Below are 20,981 nucleotides of genomic sequence, written 5' to 3' on the forward strand. Positions count from 1 at the left end.
AGGTAGGCTGTACCAAGCCCCGTGATTAATAACAGCAGCCCTGCATGTACCTAAAGCTTATATACTTATTTAGCTTTTGTCACTACATATATTTGTAGTAATGACTTAGGTCTGTAGATTACATTCAGTGCTTATGTACTGGATAGTGAAGAAGATTAGGGAGGGATTGTTTTATATTTGAATGGGGGTCTTCTGACATACTGTACATATGGTAAGCTAATGTGGTTGGAAGGAGAACAGAAAGAGAATGAGGAGAAGAATTTCCATGATGGTCAGAAGGACTCCAGGTGATACAGTCTAGAATCCCATGTCTTGGTAAGTGACAAAACCAAGTCTTTTAAAGCAGAACTAAACTCTTTCAATCAACATGAACTATTTTTAATTCTTATGGTTAGGAAGGTATATTATACTTAAGCTGGCCATACATTATACATTTTTCTTGTTCAATTTCCTTTAGATTTACCTTCAACTATGTAGTTCAAGGGCCTACCGGAATAGAAATTGAAAGTGATTAGGTTTGACCTCATATTAGGTTTAGGTTTGACCTCATATTATATAGTTTTGGTAAATCTAAAGGAAAATTGTGGAAGAAAATTGTATAATGTATGGCCAGCCCTACTTGTTTTCTCAGCTAATCACACTATCCTACATGCATGTCTTATCTAAGAGCAGATTATATCAGGAAGTAAATGCTGCATGAATCATCTGCCCTTACTCTAAATGGCCATGACTAGAAATGCTAGGGAGGTGTTTCTCACAGTGATTTCTCTACAAAATAAAGCATGGAGACGTGGATGGAAGGGTGAGTTTGCTTTGAATAATAAAAATGAATTAAATAGTGTTTTCTGTTTGTGATGCTTAGATACAGTTCAGTTCCGCTTTAATTGAGTCGATAAGTACTATGTCTGCAGTTCTGCCCCTTTCCCTTTGAGCTAAAGACTTTGCTTGATCCATCCATGTCACTAAAACTTGTTCCCTGATTTAGCATTCTCCATGTATGGTTTACTGCAGCAATCAGTTGACCCCTAACAACCTATTACTGCATGTGTGTACATTTCTCCCTGGTGTTACCAATTGAAGGTACCTGTATGCTGGGGAGCTGTAGCTGTTTGCATAGCAAACTTCAGTTTTGGAGTTTTTAGAGACGATCAAGTAAAATGTAAGCAGGATTTTTTATGTTTTTCTTTTTTTTTAAGTTATTCTATGAGAATATGAACATGTAACAAATATAAAGAATGCGTTATCCCAATTGGGCTTCAAAAGGTGAAGCGCACTTTCAATTTGTGCACTAACTATATTATGACAGAAGAAATGATAATAGCCTTGCACATGTACAAAGGTGTAACTGCAAGAGAATACACAGACAACACTCTCTTCCAGATTAATGTGCTGTTTTGCTGGAAGTAAATAATGCTAGATAAGGTGTTAATTTGTTTCCAAATGTCTATATACTTTGACTGGACCCTACAGATTTGGTGTTCTTTGCTGTATTTGGACAAGAGACAAAGTAAACACATATAAGTCATCCAGGCTTATTGTGAATGACTTTATTTGCTTTTCCTTTAGTATAAGGCATGTCTTGCTTTCATCAACTTGGTCTCTGATCTAATTTGTGTGCTTTGAGGTAGTAAATATATTGAACCATGTGGTTTATTCATTCTAAGATTAGAATTAGAAACTTTAGAAACTATCCTTTGTTGGTTTTGGTAGGTCATATGAAGTACATCGATTGTTTATTTTTTGCCTTCACTTGTCCCTTGTAGATTGTGGTCAGATGTTTATGAAGATAGTATCAATACTCCACTTTCTCTTTTCTGTTTGTAGGTTCATTTCATCTAATACGAATGCTTCTTGATGAATATATTCTACTTGCTGTTGAGACACAGTTTAATAATGATAAAGAACAAGAACTTCAGAATCTGTTAGATAAATACATGAAGAATGCAGGTAAACTAAAATTCATCAACTAGAAAAAAACTAAGCAAGGACCGCACTTAGTAGTATAAAGAAAAAATGCTAAGGAATTGTGGAACTTACTATCAGCCAATTAGCCACTGACTCACCAACAGGTAGATTGGTATGTTCCAAGTACCTCAAAAAACATCAGTTACAGGCTGGGGCTGAAAGGAACCCAAAAGGACGTTACTAACTGGACCAATTTCAGCCCTAGCCTCAAATTGAAATTAGAATTAATTTCTATCTTTCCAAATAACATGAAAACTTTAAAAGCATGATATGGTAGAAAATCATATTTAATGTGTTATTTTTTTTTTAATTGAATAAGAGATTATATATTTATGTAGATTTGGGTTTTGCTAATATTAGACACAACCTGGATTAAAACGCTTTGTGATCATCATATATCAATATCATCAAATCTTCACTATTCTACCATCTACACCAAGCACATGGGGGTTGATTTACTAAAAGCAAAAATATGTTTACTTTGCTAGGGAATTTTCCCCATAGCTTAGTAAATGAGGGGAAGCTTTGTTGACTTTCATCATCTAATCATGTGCAAGCAAAAATACTGTTGTTCTTTTTTTCTGATTATTTTCCTTGCGCATGATTGGGCATATTTTGCAAAGTGAAATTTTACTACATTCACTAAGCTCTGGGGGGAAATTCCCTTACAAAGTGCTCCTTCCCTTACAAAGTGAACTGCCTATTTCCTTTTAGTAAATCAATCCCAATGTGTGTCCAGTGTGTCTTCGCTGGACTAACATAACTATGTAAAAATTGCCATACCTAAACTTACTCTTTAATTGCCCCATTACCTAATTTTATTCATCCTTGCTTTTTTCAGTCCATATTCAAGAAAAACAAATGTGTGTTTCTTTCTTGATTTCTTAACTTTATTTAGTGAGCCATATTTATTTTATCTACCTAGATGCAAGTAAAGCAACATTTACAGCATCTCCTAGCTCTTGCTTTCTTGCTAGTCGCAACAAATCTAGTAGTCTTCCAAATGAATCTACTGTCAAAAATGAGTGTCAGCAAGAACAAGGTTACCCAGCAATGTCACCAGAACACCATGCTGGTCTTGTACGTGGACTGCACACCTTCTCAAATGAAGATAGTGAAAATATTCCAATTACAGGTAAAATGATGGACAAAACTAACTGATGACTGACAGATGCATATAAATGTATGAAGTTTAAAGCGGAGGTCCGCCAAAATTTTTTTTTTTTAAAGTCAAGTACTGCAGCTGCCAACTTTTAAAATAAGGACACTCACCTGTCCAGGGCACCCGTGATGTCGGCAACCGAGGCCGAACCGTCCCTCGGTCCTTGGGTGCTAACGCCGCCATCTTCAGTAAGGGAATCAGGAAGTGAAGCCCTGGTTCCCTGCTGCGCATGCACGAGTCATGGTGCATAATCCGAATAGTCCCTGCTGTCTCTGGGACCTGTGTGTCTCCCAGCAGACAGCGGGGGGACGGGAAGTGGCGTCTATGCCAGGAAGCCAGGTCTACGCGGGAGTCTATGCCAGGAAGTGGGTGCAAATACCTGTATTATACAGGTATCTGCACCCCCCTCCCCCCTGAAAGGTGCCAAATGTGACACCGGAGGGGGGGAGGGTTCTGAAAAGCGGAAGTTCCATTTTTGTGTGAAGCTCCGCTTTAACTGTCGGCTTAGGGCTCCCCTCCACAGTGCTCTCCCTTCCCTCCCAGAGCAAGCAGGTTTGTCTTCAGATCTAATACAGGAGTGAGCAGTACTCATTGATGCAGAAAGTGGAATTGACATGATTTCAGCACTACTCCCTGCATTATTGTATGTGGTAGCGGGACATTGTTGTGTCACCCTCTCAGAAGGTGGGTCCATGATACCCTGCATTTAAAGGATGTTCTCATATCTAGACGCAAAAAATAATTTCTGTGGGGGAAAGCACCAAAGAGAAAATGCCAGAGCTGCTTTTGCCCTACTGAAGGACCATGACAAAATAATAACATAAGATAAAAATATAAATAAAAGCACAAACATGCATAAAAAGTGATGACAGCTACATGGTGCAATTTATAATAAAATATTATGTTATTTCAATAATCTACATTACCATGATTATTCAGACTAGAAACAAAATCAATCAAACATTCAGTCACCTGAAACAAGTTAAAGTCCTACATTAGGCCAAATGTCAGCTGTTAAAGAATTCCAATTATGGATGTTTTATACATAGTTACATTTATCCAGCTTAGACCAATGCAACTATCCATATACCATACCTGGCCAATGCCCATGGAAGTTGGAAGTCACTGAAATAGACACTACTTGCTTCCAGGTCCTGTTAATTTCTTAATGGTGCCTATGCTGAGTGGCTAATCTCTTGTGTTGAGAATGCAGCAGGGCAGTCTTTTTCAGCATGGGACCCAGAAGCAAGTGGAAATCACTGGAGTAGCAATGTCTACTTTAATGATTTCCAGCTTCCAGGGGTACTATCCAGGTATGGTATTTACAGAGTTACATTGGTCCAGCTTGGACTATGTATAAAATATCCATACCAGGAATTCCTCTTTGAACACCCCAACATTTCCTATGCCAGAAAAGATAGTGGAATTATGTAAATTAGCTGTCTATGTGGAGAGAAGATCTAATAGAGTAAACTGCATCTGATTATTTAAAGCTGATCACAAGTCTTTATTGTTTGGGCATTGCTTTAGAAAATAAAATTTCTAGGTACATGAGTGTGACATTTCTGTTTGAATGCTTTTCTGTTTTCAGGTAGCCAGAAATTAGAAACTTAAACAAAGTAAAAGCTCAACATCTGGACAACTTTTTATTCTTAATTTTGGATAGAGTGAGGAAAGATTAGAATCACTGGAACCATTTATCTTCTCTTTTTGTTCCTTTATAGGTGTATTAGGGCGTACACACGGTCGGACTTTGTTCGGACATTCCGACAACAAAATCCATGGATTTTTTCCGACGGATGTTGGCTCAGACTTGTCTTGCATACACATGGTCACACAAAGTTGTCGGAAAATCCGATCGTTCTGAACGCGGTGACGTAAAACACGTACGTCGGGACTATAAACGGGGCAGTGGCCAATAGCTTTCATCTCTTTATTTATTCTGAGCATGCGTGGCACTTTGTCCGTCGGATTTGTGTACACACAATCGGAATTTCCGACAACGGATTTTGTTGTCGGAAAATTTTATCTCCTGCTCTCCAACTTTGTGTGTCGGAAAATCCGATGGTGTGTACGGGCCATAAGGGGATGTCTCGCCAAAAGTTTAATGATGCAGGAAAAAAGTTAAAGCTGTCAGTATTTTTACTGTTATGTCCACAATGAGGAGTTGATAGGTGTTAAACAGAAAAGTGAGGTAAAATCTCCCCAAACAGGCCAAAAAAACATATAAACTATGATTATTGTTTAACCATTTCCTTCCCTACGCAATACAAACACTAAAGATGCTGATTTAGTTGATAATATATAATGTTTTTTGCATAATTTTAACCTTTTTATCCAAATCAAATTATGTTTATAGATCAGATGGACGTTACTCAAAGTACAGCTCATTTGATGACCCCACCAATGTCACCTGCTATGTTAAATCGTGGTAGTGTTATAAACCAAGGACCAATGGCTTTGAGGCCTTCTAGTGCAGGCCAAGGAATATCTAGTCATTCTCAAGTTTCTTCATTTTCTGAGCCACTCTACCAGAACCTTCCTCAGTCTAATCAGAACTACTTGTCATCTGGATCAAACTACCAAGCCATGTTCCGAACTCATGCTCAGACTACTCCTGGAGCCTTCCATCACAGATTGGATCGTTACCAGCAGATAAATGAGCAGCAGGCTTCACGAGATTATTTCAGCAACAGTTGTGCAGTGACTTCATTTAGTGCTCGTCCTTCCTCAAATTATGGAAATTCATCAAATCCTCAAGAAATTCAAGGCATGCAGTTTTTGAATGCTAGTGGATTCAATTTCCTAAATGGTTCTGTTTCCGGAAGCTGCCAAGGAGGAGCCTATTCTTCAAACACACCTAATGGTAGTGTTTACAGCTTTCCATAGTTATTGTGATTATAGATTTTTTTTCCACAGATATTTGTAATGTGATCTTTGCACAATTTTTATGAACTTTTTTTCTATCTTGCCCACAGATGTAATAATTTTAATCAGTAGTTAATCTTATAGTGTTATTTTATCCCCAATGGTACTATCGTCTGCTCTTCTCAATATACATGTTTTAGCTACTGCAGCATTTTTATGTAATTTTTTTTTTAATCAAGAGTAAACTTTGTAGATTATACACTAGAGGCAGGGTTAATTACCCACTAAAATGATTTTGCTTTACAACTTTTGAGATAAGATATTAGCTATGGGGCCTGGGGTGGAAGGGGGCCCTGATTTAGAAGGGCTCTTGAGGCAAGTTAAACATAAAAAACCTGTGTACATGTGAAGATCACACAAATCCAATACTGTATCATTAGAGATTGCAAGGGTTGCAGTTAACACTAACCATGTATCCTCGGTGACATTTCCAAACAAATACAGCTCCAGGCTTTCCAATAAACCTGGCCATACAGTTTTCTTGTTCAGCTAGCAGACTGAAAGGAAAAAATTGAACCAATTCTCCTATCCACATATTTGAGGTGGTTACGGGAGTCCTCCCCGCTGTGCCATTGTATTCCGATGTGCTGATTGAATCAAAATTTTCCAACAGATTAACTTTGTGAGAAGTTATTCATTAGATTGACTTCCTATAAATGGAAATGACCATAGATTTTTTTTAAATGTGGCCAGTCCCTGATCCATGAGCCAAATTTCTATCTGTCTATGGCCAGCTTAAGGAAGATCTGCTTAACTGTCTTAGCAGTGTAGCTGTATTGCCCTCAGTGCTTCTGTACATTCTTGTCATGAATCTAACCCTGTATGTCTAACACAGTCTTTCCCAGGCTAAAAAAGCCCAGAGTGTCTCCCCAGTTAAAAACTGATAAGATAGCTTTTGTAGTTCTGCAAAAAAAAAAACAGAAACAATTTAAAGATGTTTGTATTATGGTTAGGCCTGGTGTTCTGTCAAAATAGCCAGCTCATCGAAATCTCCAACTACTTCACTTCCGGTGACTCTCCAGCAGCAGATTTCGACGAGTTGGCTCTACTGGCCATGCGTGCGTGTGCACCCGACAGAATAACAGAAACCCCCGGCAGCTGTTGGAGAACTCGACAGGTTTTCAAAAAAGGTTACTGATGTATCTTGTGCATGCACACTGCGGTGATTGGTAGATCCTGGGAAAACTTGCTGAGTTCTCCCACAGCTGCTGAAGGTTTCTCTTATTCTGTCGGGTGCACGCGCGCACATGGGCAGTAGAGCCAATCTGTCGAAATCTGCTGCTGGAGAGTCACCGGATGTGACGTAGTTGGAGATTTCGACGAGTTGGCTATTTTGACAGAACACCGGTTTACACTAGTGCTATTTTGAGAACTCATGTCGCATCACAAGTCGCACCCATTAAGTGCAATGAAACCATTCTAATAACAGCGACTTGAGTGGCTCCAACTTAGAAAAAGGTTCCTGCACTGCTTTTATCTGACTTCAGCATGACTTGCATTGAATTCTGTTAAAGAAATCGTATGCAAGTCGTCTCGAAGTTGCCCTGGGATGTCGGCTTCAAGACATTTAAGTTGCGGCAGTGTGAACCGGGCCTTGTAGAGTAATTGTGTGCAATAGTACTAACAATTATGTCAAAATATAAAATATTTTGATGTCAGTGTTATTGCTACTGCAACCCTTGTTTTTTACCTTTACGTCTAGACCACCTCTTTCAGTACTTGCTTGCTGTGATGGTGGAAGGGGTGGGAGAGTTCAGAATGTGCACTGAGGTCATGAGATTGGAGATTCTGAAAAAGACTGCTGAGCTACTGAAGGCAGAGTAAAATGAAGGTAACCGTTATTTCCATGAACTGATGCCTGACTCTTTCCTAACAACTTCTGTCCATCACTCTGGTCCCTAGTGTACTGATTATGCTGACAGATTTCTTGCTACCTCTCCTTTAAATTAAGATTAATGATATTAGAGAGGTTGCTGGGGCTCCATCAAAATTTGCTATTTGGCTCCATGATTTATATATATGACTCCGATAAAAAACAGGTTGGCAAAACATTAAAGCACACTGATCATATCTATATCAAACTGATTTCTTTTTCACAATTGTCCTTATTGCAAAGTTTATTAGTTCCTTGTACTGTCAGTTAAAAGGTATTGTAAGCAAAAACTTAGGCATTAATCTTTGTAAACTGAATTGTATCTACAAAGTATAAGGAAAAATAACATAACATATGCAAAAATGCTGGTAATATATGCAACAATGGCTTACGTAGCATTTTTGCTGCCCAGAGTGGATCTTTTTTTAATGTCCCCACTCTGTAGGACAAAATTATTTTCAGTAATAATCATGAAATGCAACATAAAAATGTGGTCTGAAATGAAAAGTAGACAGTGAAAATTGAAGAGCCCCCTTACCCTGGTGTATGTGGAGGAGTGCCCTCTTTAATTAATAGTCAGGTCACTGTAGTCTTTACATTGGTGGGAAGAATACCCTTTGCATTAGTGTTCAGTGGAAGGAGGAATGTCCATTACATTGGTTATTAGTGGCAGGAAGTAGTCTATGGGAAAAAGATTGCCCCTTACAAAGGTGGCCAGTAAAAAAAATGCCCTGTTACGCTGGTGGTCAGTGTAAGAAATGTTCCTTACATTAGTGTTGGTTCGGTGGAAGAAAAATTTTCCCTTACTTTGTAATCAGTCAGTAACATTTCCCTTTACATTATTAGTCAGTGGGAAGACTCCTCCACAGGTGTTCAGTAGGAGTAGTGCCCCATTACGTTGAAGGTTAGTGGGAAGAGAGACCCTTACAATACATTGGTGTTCATTATGGTCAGTTCAAGAAGGCCCCCCTAAATTGATGATTAGTAACAGGAAGAATTCTTACATTGGTAGTTTGTGAGAACAATGCATCATAAATTGGTGGCCAGTGGGTAGAGTGATTCATTACATTGTTGACAAGTAGGTGAAACTCCCCTTGAATTGGTGATAAGTGACAGGAAGAATGCCATTTTATATTGGTGGTCTGTGGGAAGAAGGATTGTTCCTTAGAATGTGGTCAGTGAGAAGAAAAGTGCCACTTCCTACAATGGCCAGTAGGGAAAAGAATGCCCTTTACATTTTTGCTCAGTAGGAAATAGAATGCCCTTTACATTGGTGGTCTTTGGGAACGATCCCGCGTATATTAGTTTCCAGTGATAAAAATTAACCTTTACATGAATGGTTAGTGGTGAGAGTGACCACTTAACACCTGCTAGAATTGTCCTTGAATTGGTGGTCAGTCAGTTTAAAAGGAAATGATTGTGAATGATTACTCTTGGAAAATGAAATTTTCCACTGGTCAAGGGAATCATCAGGCAGCAGATCAATCTACTTGAATGGCCTGCTCAGAGTGTCATGCCTTGTCATCACTCTACTTTTGGTATGCAAATGCAATATGATTTAATCTTTAGTGATAGGAAATTGAAAACATTGTTTCTGATTGTAAAATATGGCAAATATCCAGGGGTAATTAAAATTCTAAATGCAATTATGCTTCAGTGAATTGACATTGTGTATTTGAAGTCTTACACCTAGACAATTTAGTGTGGTTACTGTATTTTCAGACCACCTGAAAATTGCATTCTGTAGCATTTCTTTAACAGTACAGTTCTTGTATCAGTGGTTTAACATTCTGTTTTCAAAATGTGTTAATGCTGTAGTTTGCCCACGTGTTTTGATGTATTTGAATGCATGCAGCAGCATAAAGCCTCCCAACCAGTAAAAACATCTAAAATGCATATACGAACAAATGTACAATTGCTTAAAAGTTAGTATGTGCCACCAAGCAGACCCAAGCAGACCTGCTGTTTGCTTGGGTAATGTTTCTTTGGGAAGGAATTGCTACTAAACATGTTCTACAGAAGTTGAGGTTTTAATGGAAGACATGGCACCCAGCAGAAAGTTTTCTATCTAATGGTAGGATCTGGAAATTTATGATGCCTATTATTCAGAGGTGAAATCAGTTTGATTGGCTTAGGCACAGAAAAGGAATAGCCTGAATAAAGCTTTATATTTATTATTGTTTATCACTGTTGATGCTAAACTGCAGCAAGTAGGATTTTTTTTTTTTGCAAAGACATCTCACAAAAATACATAATTGAGGACTGTACTACTGAAAACAATGGCATTGAACTCTTGTAAATTCACAAATGCATAAAACAAAAAAAATGTATTGCATAGATCAACTGAATTTTCCACGTACACATATTATCAACTTTTCACATAAATAAATTAATTGGTTTGTGCGCGTTTAAGTTACTCTATTACTATAGGGTCCAGTCTAAAGTACCACCATCCTGTAAAAGATGCTGTATACCTACCTTTCCAGCAACCTTTGTCCAAAAAAACACCACATAGCAGCCTGTTGTGATGTAAGAGCCAGCAGGAGGAACCACAGTTGCACTGGTGAAACTGTCAGATACCTTAAACAGGAAGGTGTCTGCCACGGGGCATAAAGACACAGGCCACCAAAAAACAGTAGCCTTTCTACAAGTTTGGCTTACTTACTAGTTTGGACCCCATAGCGACAGGCTCACTTTAAAATACCACTAGCCTCTGGCTGGTGTTGCAGGGAGGTGTCTGATGAGGATACCAGAAGATTAACCGCTTCAGCCCCGGAAGATTTCACCCCCTTCCTTCACCCACTTTTTGCGATTTGGCACTGCGTCGCTTTAACTGACAATTGCGCGGTCATGCGACGTTGCACCCAAACAAAATTGACGTCCTTTTTTTCCCACAAATAGAGCTTTCTTTTGGTGGTATTTGATCACCTCTGCAGTTTTTATTTTTTGCGATATAAATAAAAATAAGCGACAATTTTGAAAAAAAAATGCAATATTTTTACATTTTTGCTATAATAAACATCCCCCAAAAATATATAAAAAAAACAATTTTATCCTCAGTTTAGGCCGATATGTATTCTTATACATATTTTTGGTAAAAAAAAATATCAAAATGCGTATATTGATTGGTTTGCGCAAAAGTTATAGCTTCTGCAAAACGGGGGATAGTTTCATGGCATTTTTATTATTATTATTTTTTTTTTACTAGTAATGGCGGCGATCTGAGATTTTTATTTGGACTGTGACATTACGGCAGACACGTTGGACAATTTTGACACATTTTTGGGACCATTGGCATTTATACAGCGATCAGTGCTATAAAAATGCATTGATTACTGTAAAAATGTCACTGGCAAGGAAGGGGTTAACACTAGAGGGCGATCAAGGGGTTAATTGTGCTCCCTAGTGTGTGTTCTAACTAAAGGGGGGAGGGGACTGTGTAGGGGAGATGACAGATCGCTGTTCATAATCTGTATGAACAGACGATCTGTCTCTTCTCCCCTCAGAGAACCGGAAACTGTTTGTTTACACACACCAATCCCGGTTCTCGGTGTGCCCCGAGCGATCGCGGGAGCCTGGCGGTGATCGCGACCGCCAGGCACTCCCCTCAGAGAACCGGAAACTGTGTGTTTACACACACAGATCCCGGGTCTTGGTGTGCCCCGAGCGATCGTGGGAGCCTGGTGGTGATCGCGAACGCCGGGCACTCACATCAGCGCGGTGGGCGAGCAGGGGGTGCGCGTGCGCCCCTAGTGGCCACAGGGCGAAGCGACGTTACATAACGTTTTTCGCCCAGCCGTGCCATTTTGCCACAGTACAAGTGCGGCGGCTGGTCGGCAAGTGGTTAAATTATTTGAGGCAAATAAAATAATACTTCAGGAGATAAAATACTGATACATCAGAAATGAAGGCTTTTACTGGTTAATGATTTCACTCTGAAAAGTAGTGACACCAAACCTATGGGATATTTTGATATGTGAATTGAGTGTTGTGCTGATACCATTACCATGTAACATTGATGAAAATATTGAACAGCATAGTGAATGACACTCTGGTCTCCATTATCAGGAGCCATAGGTAAGGATGTCTTTATTGCAGCATGCTCATGCAAATGCTGGAAATCCCAAACTGCTGGAAAGATGTACCATGTGCGTGAGTTTACCTAACCCTACCCATTCCCATTAAATAATCTTCAGACATTTGTGAAAATAATAAATTGACATTTAGAAGAAAACTTGTTGTTTAACATGTTCTCATTGATAGCTTAAAGCAGCCTTTTTCAACCAGGGTGCCCAAGCACCCTGGAGTGCCTTGAGGTTACTTCAGGGACACCTTGGCAAAATGCCTAACAGTTGATTAAAAATTGTATATAAGCCAGCAGGTGGATCAAACTTGCCTTTTCGTTACACAAAGCCACGGATTTTAATTATGCACCATTACCACTTTCTAGACACTGGCACCCTAACAACCAATACGTCATCAATTAATAAGGAGAATGTCTGATGCCACCACAGCATCCTTATTTGACCCTCCTGTGCTCCTCTCCCTCAGCACTGGGGTGACATTAGCTGATAGATGGATAGAAATTGAGGGAGAAGAGAAACATTGTAATACTAGTCAATACCAGTGTGAAAAAGTGTATTTGCTTTGGAAGAAAAAAATCACTTCTAACATTGAGTGTCCTACGTGTGGATGTTGTTGCATTGTATAAAGCTATTAGTATAGTTTTTTACATTTAAGAATGGGGTGCCTTGAGACTGTCCATAATTTTAAAAGAAGCCTTGGCTGAAAAAAGGTTAAGAAACTCTGACTTGAAGACATGTTTACTGCACTGCAGCACAACTTATACAGAGTCTGTCTGCTTCTAATAGTTTATGGTCTCCATTGCATATGTGAATTGCAAAAAAAACCTCTTCATTTCTGGCTCTTGCAACTTAACCTCCCTGGCGGTATTCCCGAGACTGGCTCGGGGTGGAATTTCAGAACCAAAAGCGGTAACCCCGAGCCAGACATCCTGCAATGTCTCCCCGCAGTGTGAGTGGCTCGTCCTCCGCTGGATTCATCACGGAGCCGAGCTCCGTTCCCTGTGAGCGTTGCAACGCACGAGGACGGAGAGCAGTGCCAAATTCAAAAAGTGAAACACACGCAATACATACAGTATACTGTAATCTTACAGATTACATTACTGTATGAAATTATTTCACATCCCTTTTGTCCCTAGTGGTTTCTCCAGTGGCCTGCATGCAGTTTTATATTATAAAAACTGTTCTTTCTGCCTGGAAACTGGAGATTTCCATAGCAACCAAATTCGTCCCTTTACATCAAAAGTGGTTTTAGACCAGCTAGAAAACAGCGATAATAAATTAGAATCACTCGCAGAATTGAGCGATAGTGATTTGTGGGGAGATCCGTCATCAAACACTGAAAAGTAAAGCGACAATTCTGCAACTGAGCAAATGTCAGTGTTTTTGATTTGATTACATTATTGAATATTTTTTATTATTATTATATTATTATTTGGTATAATTATTTATAGTTATTTACTATATTATAATTTATGATTTCATGTTTCAAACTTTATCATACCCGAGATGTCTACTAGACTCTGGTTTGCACAGATTTAAGTGAGATTTAAGTGAGTGAATTACAGGCCTACAATATACAATATCAAACGCCAAATTTCCATTCAAAATAATGGTACCGCTTTCAGCATCAAAAATATGAAATAATCATACCTCCAGGGAGGTTAAAGAATAGATAATTTACAGTTGCAAAGAGAATGCTTACTTAGCTTTGTAAATGAGTTGAAGTCGTGTTCACTTCAATATCTCAATCGTGTGCAAGCAAAAATTCTGTCTTTTAATATTTCTTTCATATGACCAAGAACATTTTACTTTGTTAAAGCTGAACTCCAGGCAATCCAAACATATTCCCCATACCTACCACCCCCCAAGCTTGTCCCTTTTCGTCTTTCTTATTTCTATTAGGACGATATGCTTCCGTTTTGCCTCTGCAACATCACTGTAGTGCTCATAAATCTTCATACATCAACAGAGAACTGGGATGATTGGTAGGGGGCATTACTGTGAGTGTTGACAGGTGAACAGGGAACTCCCTTGTCATTGCAGATGCTGTACATACTGTCCCGTTTTCATCAGTCTCCACTGTATGAAGAAAAGCATAATAAAGGGCCACGACCATTTCGATCCAAAATTGCTTTTGGTTCATGATTATTATTATAATTACAGTATATAGTTGATTTATTTAATTGTTCTGCCTATGGTCCCATAGCAAACAGCAAAGCCCCTATGCTTTGCAGATCCTATTCATGTGCTAACACTGGAACATTGAACACAGCTGCAAAACAATAGGGCAGGGATATGCAATTAGTGGACCTCCAGCTGTTGCAGAACTACAAGTCCCATGAGGCATAGCAAGACTGTGGCAGCCACAAGCATGACACCCAGAGGCAGAGGCAAGATGGGACTTGTAGTTTTGCAACAGCTGGAGATCCGATAATTGCATATCCCTGCAATAGGGCTTAGATGTTTGCTATCCTTCATGTGGCTTTATTCACTGTATAAAACAAGACTGCATAGGGAGAAAGTCTAGGAAGTGTCTGTCCAGCATACACATTGCTATCAGTGTTCTGAGCTCCTGGACAATTAGCAGCAGAACTAACAGAGACTATAGTTACCAGAAGTACAAAATATTTACACCACCCTGTCAAAATCCTGAGCTAAGACTTTGGACAGCGAGAAGAAGAGGTTGCCGGCCTAATATTTATACCTCCCGGTCAGTGTCCTGAGCTCCTGGGCAATTAGGAGCTGCAGGAGAGGGATGTGCAGAGCTAGCATAGCAGGCAGTGAGAGGCTTCTGAGCAGTTTGATTACTTTAGCAAGCACAACCATACAGCCGTTGCCTTACACAACCCTATCAGTGTCCTGGGCCCCTAGCAATTGCAGTACACATATTAGAAGAATTAAATCAGATGAAGGAGAAGCTAGCAGTGTAGAGACAGGGTTGGGTGGAAAGACTCGCTATCTGCTCTCCTGAACAGGAAATATCAGAAAAAAAGGTCAGTAGGGTTACTTTGGGAGAGGATATCAGAACAATGTAGAAAAAAATGTTCTACGCAAGGACATAGGATAAAAAGACAAAAAGTTATTAACATCCCTGCAAAAAAACTGTTTTGCCTGGAGTTGAGCTTTAAGCAGAAAACGTCAATTCTTTTTGATAATCAAACCTAGCGACTATGACAATGGGGAGAATTTACAGTGCCTTGCAAAAGTATCCACCCCCCTTGGCATTTTTCGTGTTTTGTTGCCTCACAACCTGGAATTAACATGGATTGTTTGAGGATTTGCATCATTTAATTTACAGAACATACCCATAACTTTGAAGATTTTTTTTTTTTATTATTATTGTGAAGCAAACAACAAATAGGACAAAATAACAGAAAAAGTCAATGTGCATAACTATTTACCCCCATAAAGTCAATACATTGTAGAGCCACCTTTTGTGGATATCACAGCTCCAAGTCACTTTGGATAAGTCTCTATGAGCTTGCCTCATCTTACCATTTGGATTTTTGCCCATTCCTCCTTGCAAAACTGCTCCAGCTCCTTCAGGTTGGATGGTTTGCACTTGTGAACAGCAATCTTTAAGTCTGACCACAGATTTTCTATTGTATTGAGGTCTGGGCTTTGATTAGGCCATTCCAACACTTTTACATGTTTCCCCTTAAACCACTCAAGTGTTGCTTTAGTAGTGTGTTTGGGGTAACTGTCCTGCTGGAATGTAAACCTCACATTGTAGCCTCAAATCACACACAGAGTGGTACAGGTTTCGCTCAAGAATATCCCTGTATTTAGCACCATCCATCTTTCCCTCAACTCTGACCAGTTTCCCAGTCCAGACTGCTGAAAAACATACCCACAGCATGATGTTGCCACCACCATGTTTCACTCTGAGGATGGTGTTCTTTGGGTGATGTGATGTGTTGGGTTTGCGCCAGACATAGCATTTTCTTTAATGGCCAAAAAGTTCAATTTTAGTCTCATCAGACCAGAGCACCTTCCTCCATACATTTTGGGAGTCTCCCACATACCTTTTCGCAAACTCAAAAAGTGCCATTTTGTTTTTTGCTGAAACTAATGGCTTTCTTCTGACTACTCTGCCATAAGGCCCAACTCTATGGAGCGTACAGCTTTTTGTCATCCTATGTACAGATAATCCAGTCTCAGCTGTGGAACTCTGCAGCTCCTCCAGGGTTACCTTAGGTCTCTCTGATTAATGCCCTCCTTGCCCGCTCCGTGAGTTTTGGTTTGCGGCCGTTTCTTGGCAGGTTTGCTGTGCCATGTTTTTTCCATTTGGTTATGATAGATTTGATGGTGCTCCTAGGGATCATCAAAGATTTGGATATTTTTTTTATAACCTAACCCTGACTTGTACTTCTCAACAACATTGTCCCTTACTTGTTTGGAGCGTTCCTTGGTCTTCATGGCAGTGTTTGGTTAGTGGTGCCTCTTGTATAGATGTTGCAGCCTCTGGGGCCTTTTAAAAAGGTGTGTATATGTAATGACAGATCTCTCTTCTCAACAACATTGTCCCTTACTTGTTTGGAGAGCTCATTGGTCTTCATGGCAGTGTTTGGTTAGTGGTGCCTCTTGTATAGATGTTGCAGCCTCTGGGGCCTTTTAAAAAGGTGTGTATATGTAATGACAGATCGTGTGACACTTAAATTGCACACAGGTGGACATCATTTCACTAATTATGTGACTTCTGAAGGCAATGGGTTGCCCCAGAGCTTTTTATGGGCTTTATAACAAAGGGGGTGAATACATACGCACATGCCAATTATCAGTTTCTTATTTCTGAAATAGTTTTATGTTTATACTTTTCTAATTTTACTTCACCAACTTAGACTATTGTGTTCTGATCCATCACATATAATTCAGATTAAAAAAACATTGAACTAAAAGCCAAGGGGGGTGAATAATTTTGCAAGGCACTGTATCAACATTGGAGCAGACAGAATCTGGAGCAGCTGTGCATTCGCAACCAATCAGTTTCGATCTTTCCTTTTTAAAGCCTATCCGAACAAACTGATAATTGAAGCAGATTGATTGCCATGCACAATTGTTCTAGATATTGGCTGCTGCAGTTTTGATAAACTCTCCTAATACATTCCTCTTTTCCTCTTGTCAATTAGAACTTAAGAAGTTACTTGATTGAATGGCCATATGTCTTCCCATCTTAGAACAGGCCCATTTCCCATATGGCTAACTAGTACTAGCTTTTTTCAACAGTTCTAGTACAGCTGCAGAGCTAAATGTTAACAGAGAAGTATTTACACTGGCCTAGGCCCGTGATTACATCTCACAATGTGTATATATAGAGATGATTCAACAAAAAGGTTACTGTATATTTACAAAGTTGATGTGCATCCCTTAGCATATTAAAGAGATATGGGGGTTGTTTTACTAAAGGCAAAAAGACTGCACACTTTGCAAGTGCAGTTTAACTCATTATTTCCAAGATCTTAGTAAATGTGGTGAAGCTTCACTTTGTAAAAAAACAATCAATCAGGTGCAAGGAAATAAAAAAAAAAACAAAACAGCATTTTTGCTTGCACATGATTGGATGATGAAAATCAGCAAAACTTCATCACATATACTAAGTTCTGGGGAAATTGAGTACAACTTCACTTGCAAAGTACACATTCTATTTGCATTTTGCAAATCAACCTCAATATGTTTTAGAAGCATAGTTATCTATAAAGTATTTTTGAATGAAATACTTGGAAATGTAATATGCATATCTGATGATATACTGTATATATTAGTCATTCAAATAACTGAATATCTAGTATCAAAAGTCCTCCTGGGTTTTGGCATTCAAGTGGCTTCAAAGAATTAAAAAAGAGCTCCTGATAAACGGTTGCCTAAACTGAAAGCGAGGGAAAAATCAGATATTTCGAGTTGTCACTGGGTCAGGAATTAGCGGAAAAATCTTTCAATTGTTTCAGAGACAAGTGTCTAAGAGATAATTTGTCTTACTTTAGAGATATTTCCTTTCACTTCCTGTTACATCTTGCGATAGGAAGTAAAGGAAATGCTCTGCACATGGACTGAGGCAAAACAAAATATTTTAACAATTTCCTACTCCATCTAAAACTTAAAATAATAGTTTTGGCTTTGGATATACTTCTAAATTTACTTGATATGTTTATCTGATTTATCTGATATGTTTATCTTTTTTATCTGCTACAAATAATTGTGGTCCCCTCTTTTTTACAGGTTACTATGGAAATCATTTAGGCTATTCAGAGTCCCATCGACTTGGATCAATGATAGACCAACATGTATCTGTGATTAGCAGCATTAGTTCAATACGTCCATTGCATTCTTTTAATGATATTCATGATCCACTCAATATTTTAGAAGACAGTGGAAGAAAGCAGTTGGGAGCTTATTACACAGAAGCATCACCTGCTATTCTTTGTCGCAATTCAATGGGTAAGTAAAGTACCAAGATCATGAATGTGTAACTAAGTTGAATAAAGACACCCATAGAGTCCATCAAGTTCAGAGAAATAAAAAACATCATGCTTTCTTAAAACCTTAAACCAATGTTTGATTCACAGTTCCACAGAAAGGTAAAAACCCTAAAACATGGTTCTGTTACTATAGGGGAAGGATTTTTCCCAATAGTAAAAGAACCATGTTTTAGGGTTTTTTACCTTCCTTATCCTAAAAAAATAAGACTATTGGACAACTCTCTGGATGAACATTCTAAAAACTTACATATTTTCTATAATTATTAATACCCCTTGATGTTTTGTGTTTTAAGAAATGCATCCAACATTTTTTAAAGGAATCTAAATCTGTGAAAACAAGCTCACATGGAAGACTATTCTTCAAGTTAAGAATATATACTGTATGCAGAGGTTAAACCTTAGGTGCAAAAAAGTGCCCTTTTATCGTTTATGGTGACTTTCAAGTGTAAACTATTTACATTAATTGAATATAACCTCCTTTAGGGCCCATTCACATCAAAAACTGCGCATTTACTGCACATTTTTCATGCACAGTGACATAAATTTGATGCGTGTTTTTTATGTTCATTTGCATGCATTTGTGGTGCGTTTTTCATAAGCTTGCAGATCCTTTAAGGTCACTTCTGTGTTCTTTCTTCTTTGGGCTTTTATGTTCACTGCACTGCGTTGCAGTGCATTTTTATGCATTTACGTGCATTTGCACATGCTTCAGTGCATTTGCAGTGAAGAAAAATGCAGCTTTCTGTACTTTTATTAATGCAGTGTACTGCAATAGTGTGAATTATACCCATTGGATAACCTGTATTTTGCACTGTCTTTTCAGTTGGAGTGCTGTCAAAAATGCATCCCACTGCATTTGGTGTGAATAGGCCCTTAACATTCAACGTTGATTAGGTTAATTTTAGTTCAACTTTCTTCATAGCTGAGGTTCTCCATGTCCCCTTAATAATTTAGTTGCCATTCTCTACACTTCTTTTAGTTTACAGATATCTTTGTTTGGTCTAGTGCCCACAGTTGAACATCACATTTACACGGGTCTTACTAATTTTTTTTAGAGAGGAAAGATTAGGGGGTGATTTACCAAAGGAGTCCAGGCTGTTCCCCTAGCAAAGTGAATGTTGGTAAATCAGGTGAAGCTCTGTTCACTTTGAATACCCAATCATCTGACTGGAAAATTTAAAAAAGTAGGAATTCTGCTAGCAGATGATTGGCTGATGTGAACAAAGCTTTAGCTTATTTGCAAATGTGCATTTCACAAAGAAACCCAATGTTTTTTAGTGTTAGTGAAGAGATCAACATGGTGGAGCAAGTCCACCTGACAATGATGTTTCACAGTCAAAACAAAAATGTCTTACAGGGAAAAGGGAAATCTTTAAGCATTAGCTTTAACCCATCCTTACACTGCTGGAAACCTGCAAATTTTGTCAAAGTTACAACTGCTTAAAAAGCCTTATCTATTGGGCCCTGAGTATAGGGACTGTCTTAAAAACAAACAAGGAATATTTTTGAGTTCTGGGTTTGACCCTTCATAAATGACCACAATCTAGCTCTAATCACAATTTAAAAATGTGCCAATGGCCAGACTTTGGGCATTCAAGCATTTGCATATTCTTAACAAAAAGCAAAAAAAGACACTAGTGATCTCTGTAGCTGCAGACACTATGAACTAATCAAACCTCAATATTTACAGCAAGATGTGCTGAAGCTTTTTAAACAACAGAAATGAGAGGTTAGAAGGCTGAAAGGCTGCTGAGTCACAACTGGGTTGTGGGAAGGGGATAGGCTGAGCGGAGCTGCTAAGTGAAGGACTTACAAGACTTTAGTGCTTCTGCTGTGAACTTTGAGGATGAATTGCTCCGCAGTGCCTATAGCTGCAGACGTCAGAAGGTGTTCTTTTAAAGAATATCCATAGCATGGTTACAAGTTCATCTTAACTGTGAACCTCACATAATGAATGTTTTTACTTTTTTTTTTAGCAGGTTCAAATATGCAAAGTGTGATATCTGCCCCCACCTCCCAATGCATGTATGGAATGACAGAACAATATGGCCCTCAAGAATCACTGGAGACCCATGTTCAGTCTAGTGACATGAGGGAGATGATGTCCTCTTTACCCCCAATCAATACAGTCTTCATGGGAACGTCTTCAGGAAATACATAAGTCAATTCTGAGAAAATAAGTAAAAAGTACACTTTACATAAGTAAATGATACTCTTATCCACATTCCTGACAGTTTTGGTATTGTAAATTAAGGAAATTACATTGGGACATTGGGACAATCAGCTTTGGGAACAGTATGTTTAACCACATGTTTTGTTTTTCTACCATAAGGCCCCCCCCCCCCCCCCCCCCCAAGTTGAACTGCTTTTGGACATACCATGCCTCATACATAAAGCCTGATAAACACTATGAGGTTTTTTTTTTTTTTTCATGCAACCCAGTGGGTTGAACGGAAAAAAAAGAAACTATGCAAAGTTAGTATAGTGATCTC

The 20,981-nt window shown here is 38.8% G+C and overlaps 1 protein-coding gene across 1 annotated transcript in view; it reads left to right on the forward strand.

Annotated features, from left to right (window-relative positions):
* The window catches only part of RFX6 (regulatory factor X6), a 215,435-nt gene extending 194,785 nt beyond the window's left edge, over positions 1–20,650 (forward strand). Inside the window, exons 15-19 of the mRNA XM_073629129.1 lie at positions 1,825–1,947; positions 2,891–3,100; positions 5,487–5,993; positions 18,230–18,448; positions 20,466–20,650. Of these exons, the coding sequence (XP_073485230.1) occupies positions 1,825–1,947; positions 2,891–3,100; positions 5,487–5,993; positions 18,230–18,448; positions 20,466–20,650 (1,244 nt within the window). The remainder of the gene's footprint in view (positions 1–1,824; positions 1,948–2,890; positions 3,101–5,486; positions 5,994–18,229; positions 18,449–20,465) is intronic.
* Positions 20,651–20,981: the final 331 nt, after the last annotated feature.

Source organism: Aquarana catesbeiana, linkage group LG04, assembly GCF_042186555.1.
Source record: "Aquarana catesbeiana isolate 2022-GZ linkage group LG04, ASM4218655v1, whole genome shotgun sequence".
NCBI classification, from domain to species: domain Eukaryota; kingdom Metazoa; phylum Chordata; class Amphibia; order Anura; family Ranidae; genus Aquarana; species Aquarana catesbeiana.